This window comes from Humulus lupulus, chromosome X, assembly GCF_963169125.1.
Source record: "Humulus lupulus chromosome X, drHumLupu1.1, whole genome shotgun sequence".
In the NCBI taxonomy this organism is placed as follows: domain Eukaryota; kingdom Viridiplantae; phylum Streptophyta; class Magnoliopsida; order Rosales; family Cannabaceae; genus Humulus; species Humulus lupulus.
Genome location: NC_084802.1, coordinates 221,933,217 through 221,950,535, shown reverse-complemented (window position 1 = coordinate 221,950,535; position 17,319 = coordinate 221,933,217). Strand labels below are relative to the sequence as shown.

The window sequence follows — 17,319 nt, the reverse complement described above, 5'->3', positions numbered from 1 at the left end:
AAGTTCGTGTGGGAATTAGTTTCTCCAAAATTTAACCAATATCGGTTAAAACAGAATAACCAACTTCCAGCAAATGATAAGTCTTCAAAAGTACTATATATACTCAAACTTGGTTCTCACTTACAGATATAACAACAAGAAGGAAGAAACTCAGGAACAATCATAACTAGAGAGAGAGTGGATCAAGAAAAGAGCTGGGGTGTGGATTTTGTAATAAGCAATACAACTGTTTGGAAAGTATTGCTCGTGTTGAGTGTTTAGAAAGAGAGACACTAGAGAGTTTGGGAGTTGTACCCAAAGCTTGACTGTATTTTGATCCATGGTTCTTGATTGAATAAAGAGGCAAAGAGATAGTGTTCCCAAACTGGATTAGGCCAAGGAAACTTGGCTGAACTAGTATACGTGTTTGTGTTCTTGTGTTTTTCATTACTTTATTGCATTCATTCATGTTCTAATAGAGTTATTTCTTGTTTAGTCTCGATTTAAGTATATTAGACTAACTTTGTGTTTAAGTTGTTGGGATATTGTAGCTAAATTCATACAAGATTTTCTATAGTTTGAATTTAATGTAAATTTAATTAAGAGCATATTTTAAGGTGAGGTTTATCATATATATTTTCCAACTATAATTTATGTTATAGGATTATAGTTGTGTAGAAAGAATCAATTTTATTAAAAAAATGTGTTTGTATGAATTAAACTTGTGCCTTCCATTTTCTCTTTTTGATCAAAATTCTTTTTAATTTAGTTTTTAATTTTACAAAATCAATTATTTTAAAGTTACCAGCATTTTCAAGTTTCTTATTTTTTGAATTTTTTTAGTCTATTAAACTTTTCTTTTATTGTATTTTGTCTCTTTGTTGATTCAACATAGCCTGATTACTACCATGACCGCTTATAAATTTATTGGACGATATCCGTTTATTTTATGTTAGTTGACACAATTTAGAATGTTTGAGTTTAGCTTTGTTAGCTTAGCTTCTTTATTAACATTTTAGTTTACTCGTGCTGTAACTTTTTATTTTTTAATATACAATTTGATTTATTTGATTCTAATTTTTGTTGTATTAAGGTATATGTATAATTAACATGTTTATTTATTTATTTACTTACAGTTCGATGATTCCAAAGTCAAGTATTTTACTACTTATAATGTATGTATAATTAACAATTTTGTTTATTTATTTACAATTTTATATTTCTGAAGTCAAGTAATTGATTTCGAAATTTTCACGTTATATTTAGAATTTTAACAATATATACCATTCAATTTATAAAATGTTTATATTTGTCATTACTTATTAACTAAAAAAATTATGATACAAATAAATAAATATATTTATTTTTTGCAAATAGGTGTAATATGAATAGGGAAATTTTAGACAGTATATGTAATAACATACTTAATTTTTTTTAAATGCCACCATAAAATAATCTCTCATATATATGCCATTTTAAAATTTTGGACAAAAATACCCATATCAAGACCCCTCACCTTCTCTCTTCCCAGCCAAACCGAACTCTTTCCTCTTCCCAGCCAAACCAAATTCTTCCCTCTTCCCAGCCAAACTCTCTCATTTCTATCTCATTATTTTCTCTCGGGTCACATTCTCACCATCTCAGGCCAAGCTCTCTCTCTCCCCACAGTCGCCGTCGCCACCGTCTTCTCCATCTCCGACCACGGTAAGGTAAGACATTCAGTTTTCATGTGTTTTTTTTTTTTTAAAATTGAATCGTAATGTATAAATCGATGAAATGGGTTTGATTGTTAATCTTTATTTTGCAAAAAATGTAGCTTAAAATGGGTTTGATTCTATGTGCATTCTGCAAATTCTGCAAAAATTTTGTGGGTCGATGTTCTTTCGATTCCACATCGATTCTCCATCGATGCTCCATCGATTCTCCATCGATGCACCATCGATGACATACAGTGAGTAATCGATGCTCCATCGATTCTCCATCGATGGTATATCGATGCCATGTCGATTCTTTCATAATCGATGCATAATCGATACTGAAGTATAATCGATGCCACATCGATGCCACATCGAGTCCATATCGATGCTGAACATATATGGCATCGATTTGACATCGATACACCATCGATACACCATCGAAAATAACATCTCAATTGGATGTTCGCATCAGCATCGACATGGCATCGATGGAGCATCGATGTGGACTCGAAAGGCTGCATCGATGTACCATCGAAAGGCCATCGATGCTACATCGATTCTACATCGATGCCATGTCGATACTGATGCATAATCGATGGCAAACGATGGTTTATTGATGCCACATCGATGCCATATTGATGCTGAACATATATGGCATCGATTCCATGCTCCATCGATGCTATTTTGATGGTACATCAAGCCCATTTCGATGCTGAACAAAAGATTGAGTATTTTTTATAAATTCAACTAATTCTTTTTTTTTTGTGTGGATATTTTGTAGATGCCACCCAAACGTATCCCACCACTTGAGATCCCTATGGAGGATCATTATGTCGGTCGTATGACCTATAGGGGTTCCGGGAGGTTAACAAAATTGAAGAAAAGATTTGAGGAGCATGGATTGTTGGGGAGGGTGAATGAGTCTGTTTTTGGGCCATTCTTCACAGCCCCTCCCTTTTCGTTCTCTGGGGCATTGGTTCACACACTACTTTTGCGGAAGGTCAAGTCTCCGCGTGGCGATGAGGTGCACTTCTTGATGGGCCCAAACTTATGTAAGTTTGGGGTGCACGAGTTCGCCATTATCACCGGCCTGAGCTGCTCCTGTCCACCACTTGCCGTTGACATTGAACCTCACATTACTTCCTCCCGCCTAGTTGATACATATTTCAGTGTAGAACCCGAAAAAGACATTCGGTTCAGTATCTTGGAACGAGCTTTTAGTATGTGCGATGTACCTGATGATTTGTACAAGCTCGGTTTGGTTTACTTTGTGGAGGGGATACTATTGGGCGCTGAGAACGACAATGCTATTTGGCGAGATTCATTGTCGATGGTCGAGGATTTAGATTATTTTGAGAAGTATCCATGGGGATCCCTTTCATTCGATACAACTGTGAAACAATTCAATAGAGATATGAAAGCGATTGGTGGTACAATACCAGGTAAGAAGGCGAAGAAGATCATTGAGGCGGAGTCTTCTAAGGGTTTTAAGGTGGAGGCAAAGTACACTTGCAAGGGGTATCCACCAGCCTTGCAATATTGGGCGTACGAGACGATTCTTGATTTACAGAAGGAACACGCCAAGCCCTGTGGATTCAAGTTCCCTAGGATGCTACAGTGGGAGAGCATAGGCCAGCCGAAGCATTTTCATTTGAAGGATGTACTTGCGAGGAGACATGTAAGTTATAAAACATTTAAATAATTCAAGAAATTTTGAATTATACTAATCAACTTATGTCATTTCTAATTTGATTGTTGTGTTTCCATTACAGTTGTCATGCATTTCTATCCTAAGGCCTCGACCAAATGAGCGAGACTTCTTTGATGCCGTATATCAGAGGACAGAGGGGGATGCTCCTAGGTATGCGATGCTGCAGAATATGATCCAGCTTGCACCAGAGGATGGAAGACCTTACGATCCTGAGGCAGAGGCTGTTGCGGTGGCTGAGATAGCCGTTGAGGCTGGCATATTTGTGGAGGATGCCCCGACAGAGTCTGGTCCAGATACTAGTACAGAACCTACTTCTGCTCCTGCTCCTGGGGCTTATGAGGAGGTGTTGGGTGAGATAGCCAGACTATCAGGTGCAGTGGACGATGTTAAGGCCACTCTAGGTATCGTCCTTAAAAATCAAGAAGTCATATTAGAGAAGCTGGCAACACTAGGTAGTATACCTACTCCTGCACCTACTCCTGCACATACTCATGCACCCACTCCAACAGATGATGTAGAGTACGACATTCTCCCCTCATGTTACGAGCCTTCTGTTGGAGATGCCACACCTTCTCAGCCAGTGCAGACGGTCTTAGGTACGACTAATCCATGAGTTTTTTTTTGTTTTAAAAAGATTAGATACTAATTGCTCCTTTACAGGTAAGCGTACTAGACAGAGACCAGTAAGGTACGAGGACTATACTCCAGCAGCCAAGAAACCAAAGTTCAAGGACCCAGTTACGATCCTTCCTTTAAAGGTGTTGGATCAAGATATGTTGACAACTTTTAACCGATGGGTACTCGGTGAGATTGATAACAGCAGACCGAGGAAGTTGGAATGTTGTGATGGGACTCCTGTTTGGTTCTTGAAGTTGAAGGTGGCAAAAGAATGGTTGGCAGAAACTGTAAGTCTCTTATGTTTGTTAGAACATTTATCTCATTTTAACAATCCACTCTTCCTTAACGTTACTCTATTTATTTGCAGCATCTCGACGCTGCGAATTATCTTATACGGAGACGTCTTTTTGAGTTGCCGAAGACGTACCCCGTGAAAGCCACCATACTTGATTCATCATTTGCACAATATATTCCTGCCAGATACGAGGAATTCAAGAAAAATGGCAGGACTTACCAATGGGACTCGGACATTCTTGATTTCCTGAAAGGAGATGCCAAAAAGTACAAGAAGTCTTGGGGTGATTGCAACGAGGTCTAATTCCACTGGTGCATGGAAAATCGGCACTGGGTCCTTTGCGAAATAAATTTCGCTGATTGGATGATCACTGTATTTGACTCATATCATTCTAACTTTAGCCATAATAAGTTGTCTGAGTTGATGGAGCCTTGGACTAGGATGCTTCCATCTTTACTCAACGCTTCTGGTATGTTTAAAGGACACCCCAAGTTAAAAATAGCTAGACCGAAGATCACCGTTCCAAACTTTGATTGGCGGCGCATGTCCACTGATATTGTCCCACAGTCTAGAACCAGGTAGACGTACTAAATTCAGATTTTCAATAATGTTCTCCTTTAATTTTCAATACACTCACAATAAAGATTTCTTGGTTTCAGCGGAGATTGCGGTGTATTCGCCATCAAACACTTGGAGTTCATTCTTGGAGACATTCCCTTATCATATGCCATCGAGGACAACATTCAGTACTTCAGGGATAAATTATGCATCGACATTTTTTATGAGAATGTGTACCCTTGATGTTAGAACATTTATTTTGATTTCGATGACACACAATAGTATATTTCTCCTTAGTATTGTATATAAAAAATGTCGTTTCAATTAACAAAGTCCATTAATACACAAATATAAAGAGTAAAAAAGTCCATTAATACACAAATAAAAAGAGTAACAAAGTCCATCAATACACAAATAAAAAGAGTAACAAAGACCATTAGTACCCAAATAAAAAGTTTAACATTGATGCCATAAATTTCAAACACGAACTTTACAAGTTGCCCTATTATGGCCTAGACCTCCACAAGTGCTGCACTTGCGTGGAACAACCAATTTATCTCCATTGGAAGGATGGCGTTTCGTCTTAGGCCTACCTTGTTTCTTCTTTGGACGACCAACCGGGTTTTTCTGCGCAGGTGTTCTCACTGTTATTGTCATAATGTCATGTGGAACATTCCACTCTTCCTCGTCACCAGTAGGATATATAGATTCTGTGTAAGAGGACCTCCATGTCTCAATTTTATAGTAATCTAAACACAACGAATAAAAGTTCACCCCTCGCTTAAGGGATCCAGATAGTGCATGAGCACATGGGATACCAATAATCTGAAACACGCCGCATGTGCATGCCTTATTCAGGAGGTCGACTTCACCATTCAGCTCACCATCTAACACATGGAACTCATGCCTCCCTATTGCATAAGGAATCAAGAATCGAGCTTTCTCAGCCATATCCACCAAATTTTTCTCATAGGTCGGTGCAAGAGTGGTAGTTGTCTTCTCGCTAGTTTCTCTCCTATTACAGAACCAGGACTGTAGTGTGAAGCGAATAAATTCGACGAATGTAGTTATCGGAAAGCTCCTAGCGTCCCGGGTCTTATTGTTGAAACTTTCAGCGTAATTGCTTGTCATTATATTATACCTAGTATCCAGGAAAACTAAAATTTAATAGTAACATACATTTAGAAGATTTCAAAAATTAAAATACAATTGACAATGACATACCTATTTCCAGGAAAGTAAGCACGAGACCACTTATCAAAACCCATTCCTTCTAGGTATTGAGCAATGGCTGGGTCTTTTGATTTGATTTTTTCGAAGTTTGCGTGGAACTCGAATTTCCTAAAAGCATATGCCACATTATACATCAACACATGACAATGATCAGTCTTGAATTTAGCAACCACATTCATACTAATGTGGTGGTAGCAAGCACCGTGATAGGCATCGGGGAAAATAGTTTCCAAGGCATGTGTAATACTTGCATGCCTGTCAGATACAAACGCCAGGTCCTCGAATTCCCCAATCGCTTCTTTTAGCTTTGACATGAAATACTTCCAAGAATCATGATTCTCACTATCCACAATACCAAATGCAACTGGATATAGATGGTTATTTGCATCCAGTGCGACTGCACATAACATCTGCCCACCGTATTTTGTCTTTAAAAAGGTACCGTCCACACATAACACAGGACGACATGTACGAAACCCTCTTCTACTAACTCCGAGTGAGAAAAAGCAATATTTGAATCGATCTTCCTCAGTGACAAAATCTGTCAACGTCCCGAGATTTTTCTGTTGAAGCATGAACAGGTACGATGGTAACTTCTGGTAGGATGCTTCCAGTGTCCCTCTGACATAAGAAAGAGCCTTCTCTCGGCATCTCCAAGCTTTTCCATATGACAACTCAATGCCATAATCATTCTTAATGTCCTCTCTTATGTTGTTTGCCATGTACGCATTCGATCCAGTCTGATATTTTTTCTTTATGCAATGACCAATAACCCAAGGTGCAGCTTGGCGATGGCCTTTATGTCGGAGGTCAAGTGAGCAAGTGTGTTTGTTGGTGAAACGAGTTATCTCGAACATATCAGATTTAGGAATTCTCTTCCCCCTCAATCTCCACCCACAATCAGGATCCTTGCAAGTGATATACCAAACTTCAGTACCTGACTTCTTCCCTACAAACTTGAAGTTCTGCTTCATTGCATACAAGTGTGCCTTCGTCTTCAACTCTAACTTGTTCTCAAAAACTTTCCCAACTTCTATTACTCCACAACTCACCCCAGATAACGTGGGGATAACATAAGAGGGGCATGGGATATCTTCAGCAGTATACGCTGGAGAACTCCATCTATTTCCATCATCTTGTGTAGTTGGACGACTGCTCTCTGATCCAGCAGTCCTCCATCCTTGGCTTTCTTGACGACTTGGCAATGGTCGTACATTTAAATTATCTACTTGAACCACATGTAGCATCGACAACTGATCCTCTGAGTTATCATCAGAACTACTGCACCCCTCAACTCTTTCATCATCATCACCAAAAAGGGCAACTGGATCATCATTGACATAAGGCTCATACTCATACCCATCATCATGCGGGAGATTTGTTGGGGGAAAAAAAGTTTCATTATGACTAGGACCTCCCATGCATACACTTGGCCCAGTAGCTGTTTGTGGAATAGCCGTGCATGATTGATTATGATTTTCCATATTAACACTCGCTCTAGGAGATGGATCAATAAGAGCAATGTTCTTTGCAATCGAACTAACGCATAAAGGAACCCGATGTTTTAAGGACTTTGAATTTTCAAGAATAAGAGCACTAACTCCTTCATCATTTGTGATTTCAATGGGATCTACACTAAAATCATTGCATGTAAACGGCACTTCCAACTTTAAGTCAAACAATGACCTATCCACTTTCAACTTTGAATACAACTTCTCCAATAATTCTATGTAACCAATATCAATTGGTACATGTATTATAGTGTTCGAACCAGCTTTGAAATTCCATTTTTCTCCTTTCTGTTCCCAAACACCGTTGTAAGAAACAATTATATTAACTTTGGAACCTGCAAATTTACAAAAAAAAAACATAAGAAAATTATAAAAATAAAGTGTAATCTATGAAGAATCGATGGTAAATCGATGCCTATGAAAATCTGTATTGTAGTTCAAAATCGATGCCACATCGATGACATTTCGATGCATCATCGATGCTGATGGTTGCCATTTCGATGCGATACCATTTCGATGCCACATCGATGCCTTACCGACGCTGAACCAAATAAACATATATGGCATCGATTCAACATCGATACCACCATCGATACATCATCGATACCAACACCGAAATTATATATTTGCCTCAGTATCGATATAATATCGATGGTGTATCGAAATGCCATCGATGTCATACATGGCATCGATGGCATTTCGATACACCATCGATATTACATCGATACTAACGTCGAAATTTGCCTCAGTATCGATATGGAATCGATGTAGAATCGATGTGGCATCGATGCTGATGGTTGCCCTATGTATGCGATTCAATTTCGATGTAATATCGATGCCACATCGATGCCATATCGATGCCATATCGACGCTGAACCAAATCAACATATATGACATCGATGCAACATCAATACACCATCGATATTACATCGAAAATATCATCTAATTTAGATGTTCGCATTAGCATCGACATGGAATCGATGGGGAATCGATGGAGCATCGATGTACTATCGATTTTGGAAATCTCAGATCCGATCCGAAGAACAGTTCAAAAGTTGCAGAAAAAAATACAAACTCAACTGCGGAACAGTTCAAATCTAATATCTAACTATGGCATTTCATATTCATAAGTAAATTAATGAAATGATACTTACCCATGATTTTTTCTCTTAAAAACGCCAAGAAACTTCCAATCCGTTCCACCTCCGAGCTGTGAAAAAATGGTTGTAAATGAGGGATGAGAGAAAGAGATAGAGAGAGTGAAGTGTTAAATTTGAGTGAGGAGGGGAGGAGGGTATTTGTGTCCAAAATATAAGAGGGGGCATAATATGGGGAGAATTTTTATGTTGTCATTTAAAAAAAATTAAATATATTATGATGCATAAAGGGTAAAATTTCCCTATGAATATCTGATGTGCATAATTGTCATCATAAATCACAATTAAAAATAATGATAACATGTTTTTAAACAGTTTTATTATTAAATAATTAAAAAAATGAAAACAAAAGAGGAAAACATGTTCGGTAAGATAATTTTACTTTTTATATTTTAAAATTTTAAGTAAAATTTATTAATTTTTGGAAACAAGATTTTCTTGCTTTTAAATTTTTTTTAAAACTTATTTCCATTTTTTCTTCTCTTCTTCTTCCTATTTCTTCGTCCCGTAGCCACACAGAGCCAAGACCTTTACCTCAAGCATCAATGGCTTCTGAGTTCCCTCCAAACTTTGTTCGGGTCACTATCTCTTTTTCCTTTATTTCTCCGATCTCTTTCATCATCTCTCCCTAATATGATTTTTTTTTCTCTCAATCTCTTTTCTCATCATGGATTCTCTCAAAATGTTGGATATGCATTATGAAATGTTATTGGATCTATGAAGGAATGAAGTAAGCATTGAGGTTATTAGGTTGAATCTTTTCTACGGTTAAGGTATGAATATATTTCTAATTTTTTTTAGGATTAGGGTTTGTGGTTTGTAACATTGTTTATTCGATTATTGTCTATTGTTTATTTGATACATGGTTATTCACCAGTTGTTTCATGATTATCTTTTCTCATTTTATTATGGTTCTCTGATTGTTGAATCTCATTGCCAAAATTGAAACCTTACCATGTATTGAATTGTTTGTGGTGTATTTAATAAAATTTCAGAGAGGGCTTCCTTCATATTTTGACCTTTTGTAACTTTTTGTTTCCACCTAATAAGCATTGGAGAAAATGGGGGTTTAGATTTTACTTTATGAGAATGAATTGAAATATTAACTTTTGTTCATACATTAGCTTTTCTTGTCGAATTACAATGAATTGAAATGTCTATTTTGTATTGTTAATTACTTTTTGATTGGTTAATTGTGAAGCTATTACTCTAAATTTTGGCCACTGTTTGATAAAAACTCAGGTAGACATATTCATACACTAGCTTGGCTTGTTTGATTACAAGGAATTGAAATGTCTTTTATCCATTGTTAATTGCATATTTTATTAGTTGATTTTGATGTTCCGGTCATGGTTACTTTATGGATGATATTTTAATTGACTGATTTTGAAGCTATTGCTCTGAATTTTGGTCACTGTTTGATAAAAAATCCAGACAGGCATGTTCATGCTCTAACTTAGCTCTGCTTATTTTGCTTGGAATGCCATTTCTCTATGCTAATGCTCTTAATCAGAACAAATGAGTAGAATGACATTTGATAAATTAAATACCTCTCCAAACAAGATCTTTTCATATTTATTGTAGTAGCTGGCTTCATTGGTTTCCTTGCATTGTCTCCAAAAAGAAAGTGTGTCAATAGTTGTCAAGGTCATATCTTATTTGATACATAGATTTTATTGTCCTTTCTTTTTTTCAAGTTTCTGCTTAGTGCTTTTATTTTAGCTGACCCTAGACCTTAAAGCACTTTCTGTCTTTGATTTATAAAATATATGAGCATTGATTGTCGTCAATTCATCATTGATCTTTTCTAGATCAAGTCTCTATTAAGTTCAAGTCTAGATCTTTTTGCATGTCTAAGCATTATGAGAATAAACTACTTTGCTGAAAGAACTTATATCTATTGGATTGGCCTTGAGTGGAGATCAGAAACTGGGGGCAGTTTTATGAATTTAATGGTAATAAGTCCATTTTGAAAAAGTGGTCTGGGTGATAAATTGGAGAACCCATTTTGGAAATACTTTTACATTTTAGTTTGACAAGTACATATTCGTTGTTTATTTTGAGATAACTGTGTGATGAAGTAAGTTAAGTTAGGATGATAGTTTTGAAACCACTGTAATTATGAATGTGGAGTTGTTCTAAAACTTTTGCTGCATGCACTTTATCTTTTGGTGGATGCATACAAGATAAATTTTATTTATTATTGAATTTGATTTTGTAGCTACTTTAGTTTACTATGGTTTTATATGTTATGTAGCTATGTGAGTCGTCTACTCTAAATGGAGGATTTTAAAGTTGGTACTTGTACTTCATTTTCAATAATGGCTGTATGCAAAGTTCAATATCTTATCATTGATGCAGGCTTTTATTTTATGAGAGTTAGATAGTTCTGTTAAGCTTTTGGTTGGTTCCACTTCCATAGTTACGAGCTTCAAACTATTACCGATCCAACTGTTTTAAGTTGCTTTTTTCAAAGAATTGAGGTTGATGATGTTGTATACCTTCAGCTAAAGCATCTTATATAAGCCAAATTGGAGAAGTTGAGCCAGTGGGCAGTAGTAAAATACCATCATGTTCACTGTAGAGTAGCATAAGTTAAAGCAGAATAAAACATTTTAATGTGACATTTTCCAGGAAAAATAAATACAATAATGGACAGTAAGTCATTGAGCGGTGTTTCGGCGTGTTGAAGGCTCGTTTTCCAATCCTAAAGCAAATGCCTTCATATGATCTAAGAATACAAAAATACATTGTCATCGCTTGCTGTGGGATTCACAATTTTATAAGGACAAATGCAAAAGCAGATGTATATTTTGATGGAGGTGAAGAAAATTCTGAAGTACAGGCCACTACTTTACAAAGCACGATGGAACTTTGACTGATAGTGTAGAGTTCAGTATTTCTAGAACTCATATACGTGAAATGGCTCATGTTCGTGATGAAATTGCTGACCATATATGGAGAGCTAGTCGACGATAGTGAGATTGAGTAAAGACATTAGTTGATTGTTATGACTTGTTTAGCACTTTACTTTAAGTTTGGATAATTATCAGTTCATATGTTTTTATTTTACTATGTAAACTTTCTTGATGATTTTGTGTTATCTCGTTGATAGATATTAAGTTTTGAAATTTGAGATTATTTGAATATTATTAATATGATTTTTTTTAATATAATTTTCTTATTTTTTATTTTAAAATAATAAGTAGTGGTCACAAAAAATATTTTTATTTTTTAGTTTAGAAAATAAAAATAAAAAAAATAAATTTACCAAACATGTTTTTTATTTTTTATTTTTTTAAACAAAAAATAAAAATAAAAGTTACCAAACACATTTTTATTTTTATTTAAAAAAAACAGAAAACAAAAATGGTTATCAAACACATTTTTATTTTATAAAAATAAAAAAACATAAAACAAAAATATATTTTTATTTTTGAGTTTAAAAAATTTAAAAACAAAAAATTTACCAAACGCAACCTTTAAGTTTGGATAATTATCAGTTCATATGTTTTTATTTTACTATTTAAACTTTCTTGATGATTTTGTGTTATCTCGTTGATAGATATTAAGTTTTGAAATTTGAGATTATTTGAATATTATTAATATGATTTTTTTTTACTATAATTTTCTTATTTTTTATTTTAAAATAATAAGTAGTGGTCACAAAAAATATTTTTATTTTTTAGTTTAGAAAATAAAAATAAAAAAAAAATTTAAAAAACATGTTTTTTATTTTTTATTTTTTTAAACAAAAAATAAAAATAAAAGTTACCAAACACATTTTTATTTTTATTTAAAAAAAACAGAAAACAAAAATGGTTATCGAACGCATTTTTATTTTATAAAAATAAAAAAACATAAAACAAAAATATATTTTTATTTTTGAGTTAAAAAAATTTAAAAACAAAATAAGTCGTTCAAAATCTCATATATATATTCGTTTGTATTCCTTTAGATCTAGGTAGCAATCAAAGAAGTTTTCTTTGCCTGGAACAATGGTTGAGGAAGAGTGGTGTGTACAACAATTCAACACAAGATCCAGAAGCCCAGAATTGTTGACCTGTGAGTAACTGCTTGTCGTTGCTCGAACTAGTTGTTGATTGTGCAATGTACATTTATGTTTATATTCAAATTGTAGGAGCTACGTTTTCTTGCAGGATACAATGGAGTTGCAGCTCCAACACTAATATGGTGTTGATGGTGAGAACTCGTTAACAAAGTTAGGCCGGAAAACTCAAAATTTAGTAAGAAATCGATGAACTTAGAAGATCTTTAGGAAGAAAACTTAAAGGAAAGTTGTAGAGTAAAAATGAAGAAATGTATTTGTATTGCTTAATTGCCTATGATTATAATAATTTTCCAACCCCCTTCCTACTGTGAAGATGTTCACTATTTATAGGGGAGCTCTTATGGCTTCGGATACACGATGATCCTGAGGGGACAAAAGAGTACTACAGAATGTTACAAGAGGTTGATGTGCAAATGGTAGTCGTGTCAGGAGCATGGTTGACAGAACTGCCACATGCCAGCGATGTGCAGGTGTGGATCTACTTCATACTACCCTTGTATCACTACTACTTGTCTAGCGTGGACACCAAGCCCGTACTCTGCTGCCTTCATGCCTTCATTGTACCACTTTCTTGTTCGTACCTCATACACTCAAATTTGTGTATGAGGCGTTTATCATGGTTGGGTAGCTCTTGGTTTGAGTTCGAAGTGTTCATGAGATTGTTAATTGGATTTGGAGCCATCTCATTAGTCTTGGAGGGCTATGAGCTCGCCCCAAGCTCTGAGAAGGCTTTGAGCTTGCCCCCTTAGGCTTGGAGGGCTTTGAGCTCGCCCCTAGGCTTGGAGGGCAATGAGCTTTCCCCCAAGCTCTGGGAAGGCTTGGAGGGGACCTAAGCTCCGAGAATGCTTTGAGCTCGCCCCCTTAGGCTTAGAGGGCTCTGAGCTCCCCCCTTAGGCTTGGAGGGCCCTGATTTCTTACTTTCCTCTTGTATAACTTCTCTTGGCATTTTCCTCATTCCACGCTTGTCCCCTTGTCTAGAAGGAGAGTTGTAAATCTCCTTGTAGAGTATTTGTGATGCCTCATCATGGAGAGAGAAATGTGGAGAAAAGAGATGATGCCTTGAACCAACGTGCATTCTTAATTTTATGTAGTACATTTATTTGTCTCTTGTTCAAGACAAAAGGAAAGATGGCATGGCTCCTTTTTGGTGGGTATTCCTACACTTTGTAATGCAACGCTTTTTCAACCAATGGGAGCCTTTTATTGAGTTACGTGGATCCCCATGTTCTCTAAAAGGATGATAACATTCTCCTTTGTTTTGGTGCCTTTAGATTGTGAGTGATTGGGCTCTCTTTTATAAACCCCTCCCTCTTCTCATTTCACACACACAAACATTTCAATTGGATTGGTGCCGCTTGCCCTTCCAAGAGGTTGAAGGTTCAGGCCCCATTGGAGGCACTTTGAGGTTGGTTTTCTTCCTTTTCTATTTCTTTTTTTTTTTCTTCACTTTTATAAATATATATTTTTTTATGTTGGGCTTGATCGTGGGGCTTCTCCTTTTCACCTAGGTCGCCCCGCCTCGCCCTAAGGCTACCCAACAAGGTCACCCCCTGAGGTTGCCCGCCCATTGTGTTGTCTCCCCGTGCTTCGGGTCCACGCCTCAAATCCGCCTCTCCTCTTCAAGTATGCCTCTTAACCCATCTCACCTCTCTTTACATAGAATAGTTTATTTTTCTTGCCCAATTATGCGAGCATCATTTTACTTCCTTGCTTAAAAGGAGAAATTCTATTTTCTTGTATTAGGGTTTGAACTCCATTATCTTGGCTAGGTCTAAAAGCCACGTTTTCTAGCTTAAGACTTGGAGCTCTTTTTCCTTACGTAGGTGTAGAATTTCTGTTTTCATGCATACTTGTACAAACTTTATTTTTTCACTCACTTGCATACATACTCATATGTACACGTGTATTTTTTAGGCTATTAGTCATGGCCTTGAGTGGATATTTTAGGATCCCTCCTAGTGTCGTGCCTACTTAGCTCTCATCTTCAAATTCTGAGAATGAAGTAGGAAAGACATTGGAAGAATAGGAACTATAGAACAACTAGCAAAATTTAGAAGAAAAATTTGGGGCTTAGAGAGCAAGCTTGATTTTTTCCTTCGTGACAAGTTATTAAGCCCTTTTTCCTCTTCTAAGGCCTACATCACTCAACTTTGGGATGCTATATTGTTCGACAATGTAACGCCCCACGTTTCGGGCACCAACTAGTATTTAAGAACATGGTGGTGAATTATGTATGAATATTACTTTGAGTAATAATATATGCTTGAAAATAAATTTTCATGTTGTTATTATTAACAAAAGTGGGAAATGTGCGATTTTGACCCAAGATTTGGCCAACTGACACGGAGTCAAAATGTGATTGATGTGAATGAATGTATAGAGAAGAACGTATGGAAAAGACAGTAAATCGCACAAGAATTTTTATAGTGGTTCGGCCCCAGGATCTGGTAATGACCTACGTCCACTTAGACTGATATTGATTTTAGAATCAGAAGAGTGATCAAAGAACTAGGGTTCAATGAGTTTCACTAACCTCTGAAGAACAATACAAGTTTACTAGGAGAATTACTATAGTTTTGAATGATTCAAAAGCCAAAAGTCCCTCCCTTGACCTATCTCTTGCTATTTATAGGCTCAAGGGGGGTTACAAAAGATTGTTACAGATATTCTCCCCTGAATAATCGGGTACTCAGGAGATTGAGTGAGATAAATTCGGGATTACAAAGATCTTCCCATAAATGTTGCCTTGTACACGGAACCATCGACCAGACTGGTCGCGGGTAAGACGGGCTTACCCTGCTTCTACTGTGTCTTCTGGTCGATACTCTAGCAGACGCTTCCAGGTGTCAGCCACGTGTCCAGGGATTACTTGCCACGTCATCAATGCTAATTTATTGGATAACAGAAACCCTAACCGAGTAAATTCTCGGATAAAATATTATTGGAGAAGTATAATTATGACAAAATATTAATGGGAATAGAAGTATTGGATTATTTTATATTAAGGTCAAAAAATTTGATTTTTGTATGAAAAATCTTTAAAAACGCATTTTTGTGAAAAATACGCATTTAGCCAAAAATAGAATTTTAACCAATTAAATTATATGAGTTATAAATATAGGAGTGTGAACACTTAAATTAAATGGCAATACCTATTTAATTTAATTATTATACGTTAAGATTTCAATTTGGTGAGGTAAGAAAAAAATTACCACTTGATAACTTTTTTTAGAAAATACATAATTAAGCATAGATTTAATTAGTTAAATTGGGATTAATTAAAAAAATAAGGGTTAATTGCGGTTAAGTGGGGTGGTAGCTTGAAGTTCAGTTTGGTCATTTTAAGTTTCATTTTTACATCATATAAATAGAGAAATTCAAAGAAAAGTCTTCATTGCTCTTAAATTTTTCACACAAATCCTCACAAATTCTCTCAATCTCTCATCTCGTCTCTTCTATACACACAATCCTAAATCTATTTGAAGTTTGTGAAAGCTAGGAAAGGCCATCAAAGGCAAGAACTCCAAAGGTAAAAGTCTAGACTTTTGCTTTGTCAAAGTTGTTAAGTTTGGTTTGTTTGATCTATTAGTTTCAATTTTGGGCTAATATAAACTGAGTATTTGGTTTGTGTGGAGTGTAAATATGTAGCAAGAGATAGAAGTGCTAGAGGTCAACTAAAACCCACCAAGTAGTGTACACAAGGTATATGGTCACTTTAACTATATTTATGTTTGATTTTTGTATAATCTGCCTTGGTTGTGTAATTTGATGTGTTTAAATTCATTATGGGTACTGTAATAATGTTTAAATGTTGGCTGATTATGCATACATGTATGTTTGAATGATTTTTTAGTGATGGAACCCACCATATTCCATAGGCATTTTGTGATTTTATGTGAGAAAATGTTTAAATCTTGACTTCCAAAGGATCAAACGAAAATTATATAAACTTGTTTTGAGATTTTCTTAGTTCCATTGTGTAGTTTAGGAAGATTAGATGTTTATAGAGAAACATTGAAAAATGTTTTGAAATGACCAAGTTATGATTTTTACAAAAATATTGTGCAATCCGGAATAAAATGGCTTCTAGAAACTACACAAACAATGGACTTTGGAAAGCGAGTTCCATAAGTAAATCAATGTATTTTTTGAATGAACACTCTTTTGATATTGGTTATACAATTGGTAAAGTTTCAAAGAAAAATATTAAAAGGGCTAAGATATATGATTTTTCAAAGTTAGGCAAAAAATTCTTAAAGTTAAATATAGCTTCTGGACAGCCATGTTTAGGAACACTTTTCACTAAGTAAAACTTATCCAAATAACCTAGTTTTTGTATATAATTTTTTTATATATCCTAATATGTGTCTAAAAAATTACAGACCTAAATAATGAACCAATTATATTTTATGATTTTTCAAAGTTTAAGAAAAAGATCAAATTTTCTCTGGGCAGTTTTAAAGAGGGACCTTTGAAAATAGTTTTTAC

The 17,319-nt window shown here is 35.5% G+C and overlaps 2 protein-coding genes across 2 annotated transcripts; one reads left to right on the top strand and one right to left on the bottom strand.

Moving 5' to 3' along the window:
- The first annotated feature begins 2,327 nt into the window (after positions 1 to 2,327).
- Positions 2,328 to 4,603, top strand: LOC133806797 (uncharacterized). Its single transcript, XM_062244886.1, has 5 exons — positions 2,328 to 2,366; positions 2,458 to 3,354; positions 3,449 to 3,983; positions 4,048 to 4,292; positions 4,373 to 4,603. The coding sequence occupies exons 1-5, from the start codon at positions 2,328 to 2,330 to the stop codon at positions 4,601 to 4,603; spliced, it is 1,947 nt and encodes a 648-aa protein (XP_062100870.1).
- Positions 4,604 to 5,335: 732 nt separating this feature from the next.
- On the bottom strand, positions 5,336 to 7,575 carry LOC133806796 (uncharacterized). Its single transcript, XM_062244885.1, has 3 exons — positions 7,029 to 7,575; positions 6,224 to 6,488; positions 5,336 to 5,999 (listed from the first exon to the last, which is right to left on the bottom strand). Exons 1-3 carry the CDS (start codon positions 7,573 to 7,575, stop codon positions 5,336 to 5,338), a joined length of 1,476 nt encoding a protein of 491 aa, XP_062100869.1.
- Between the last annotated feature and the right edge of the window lie 9,744 nt (positions 7,576 to 17,319).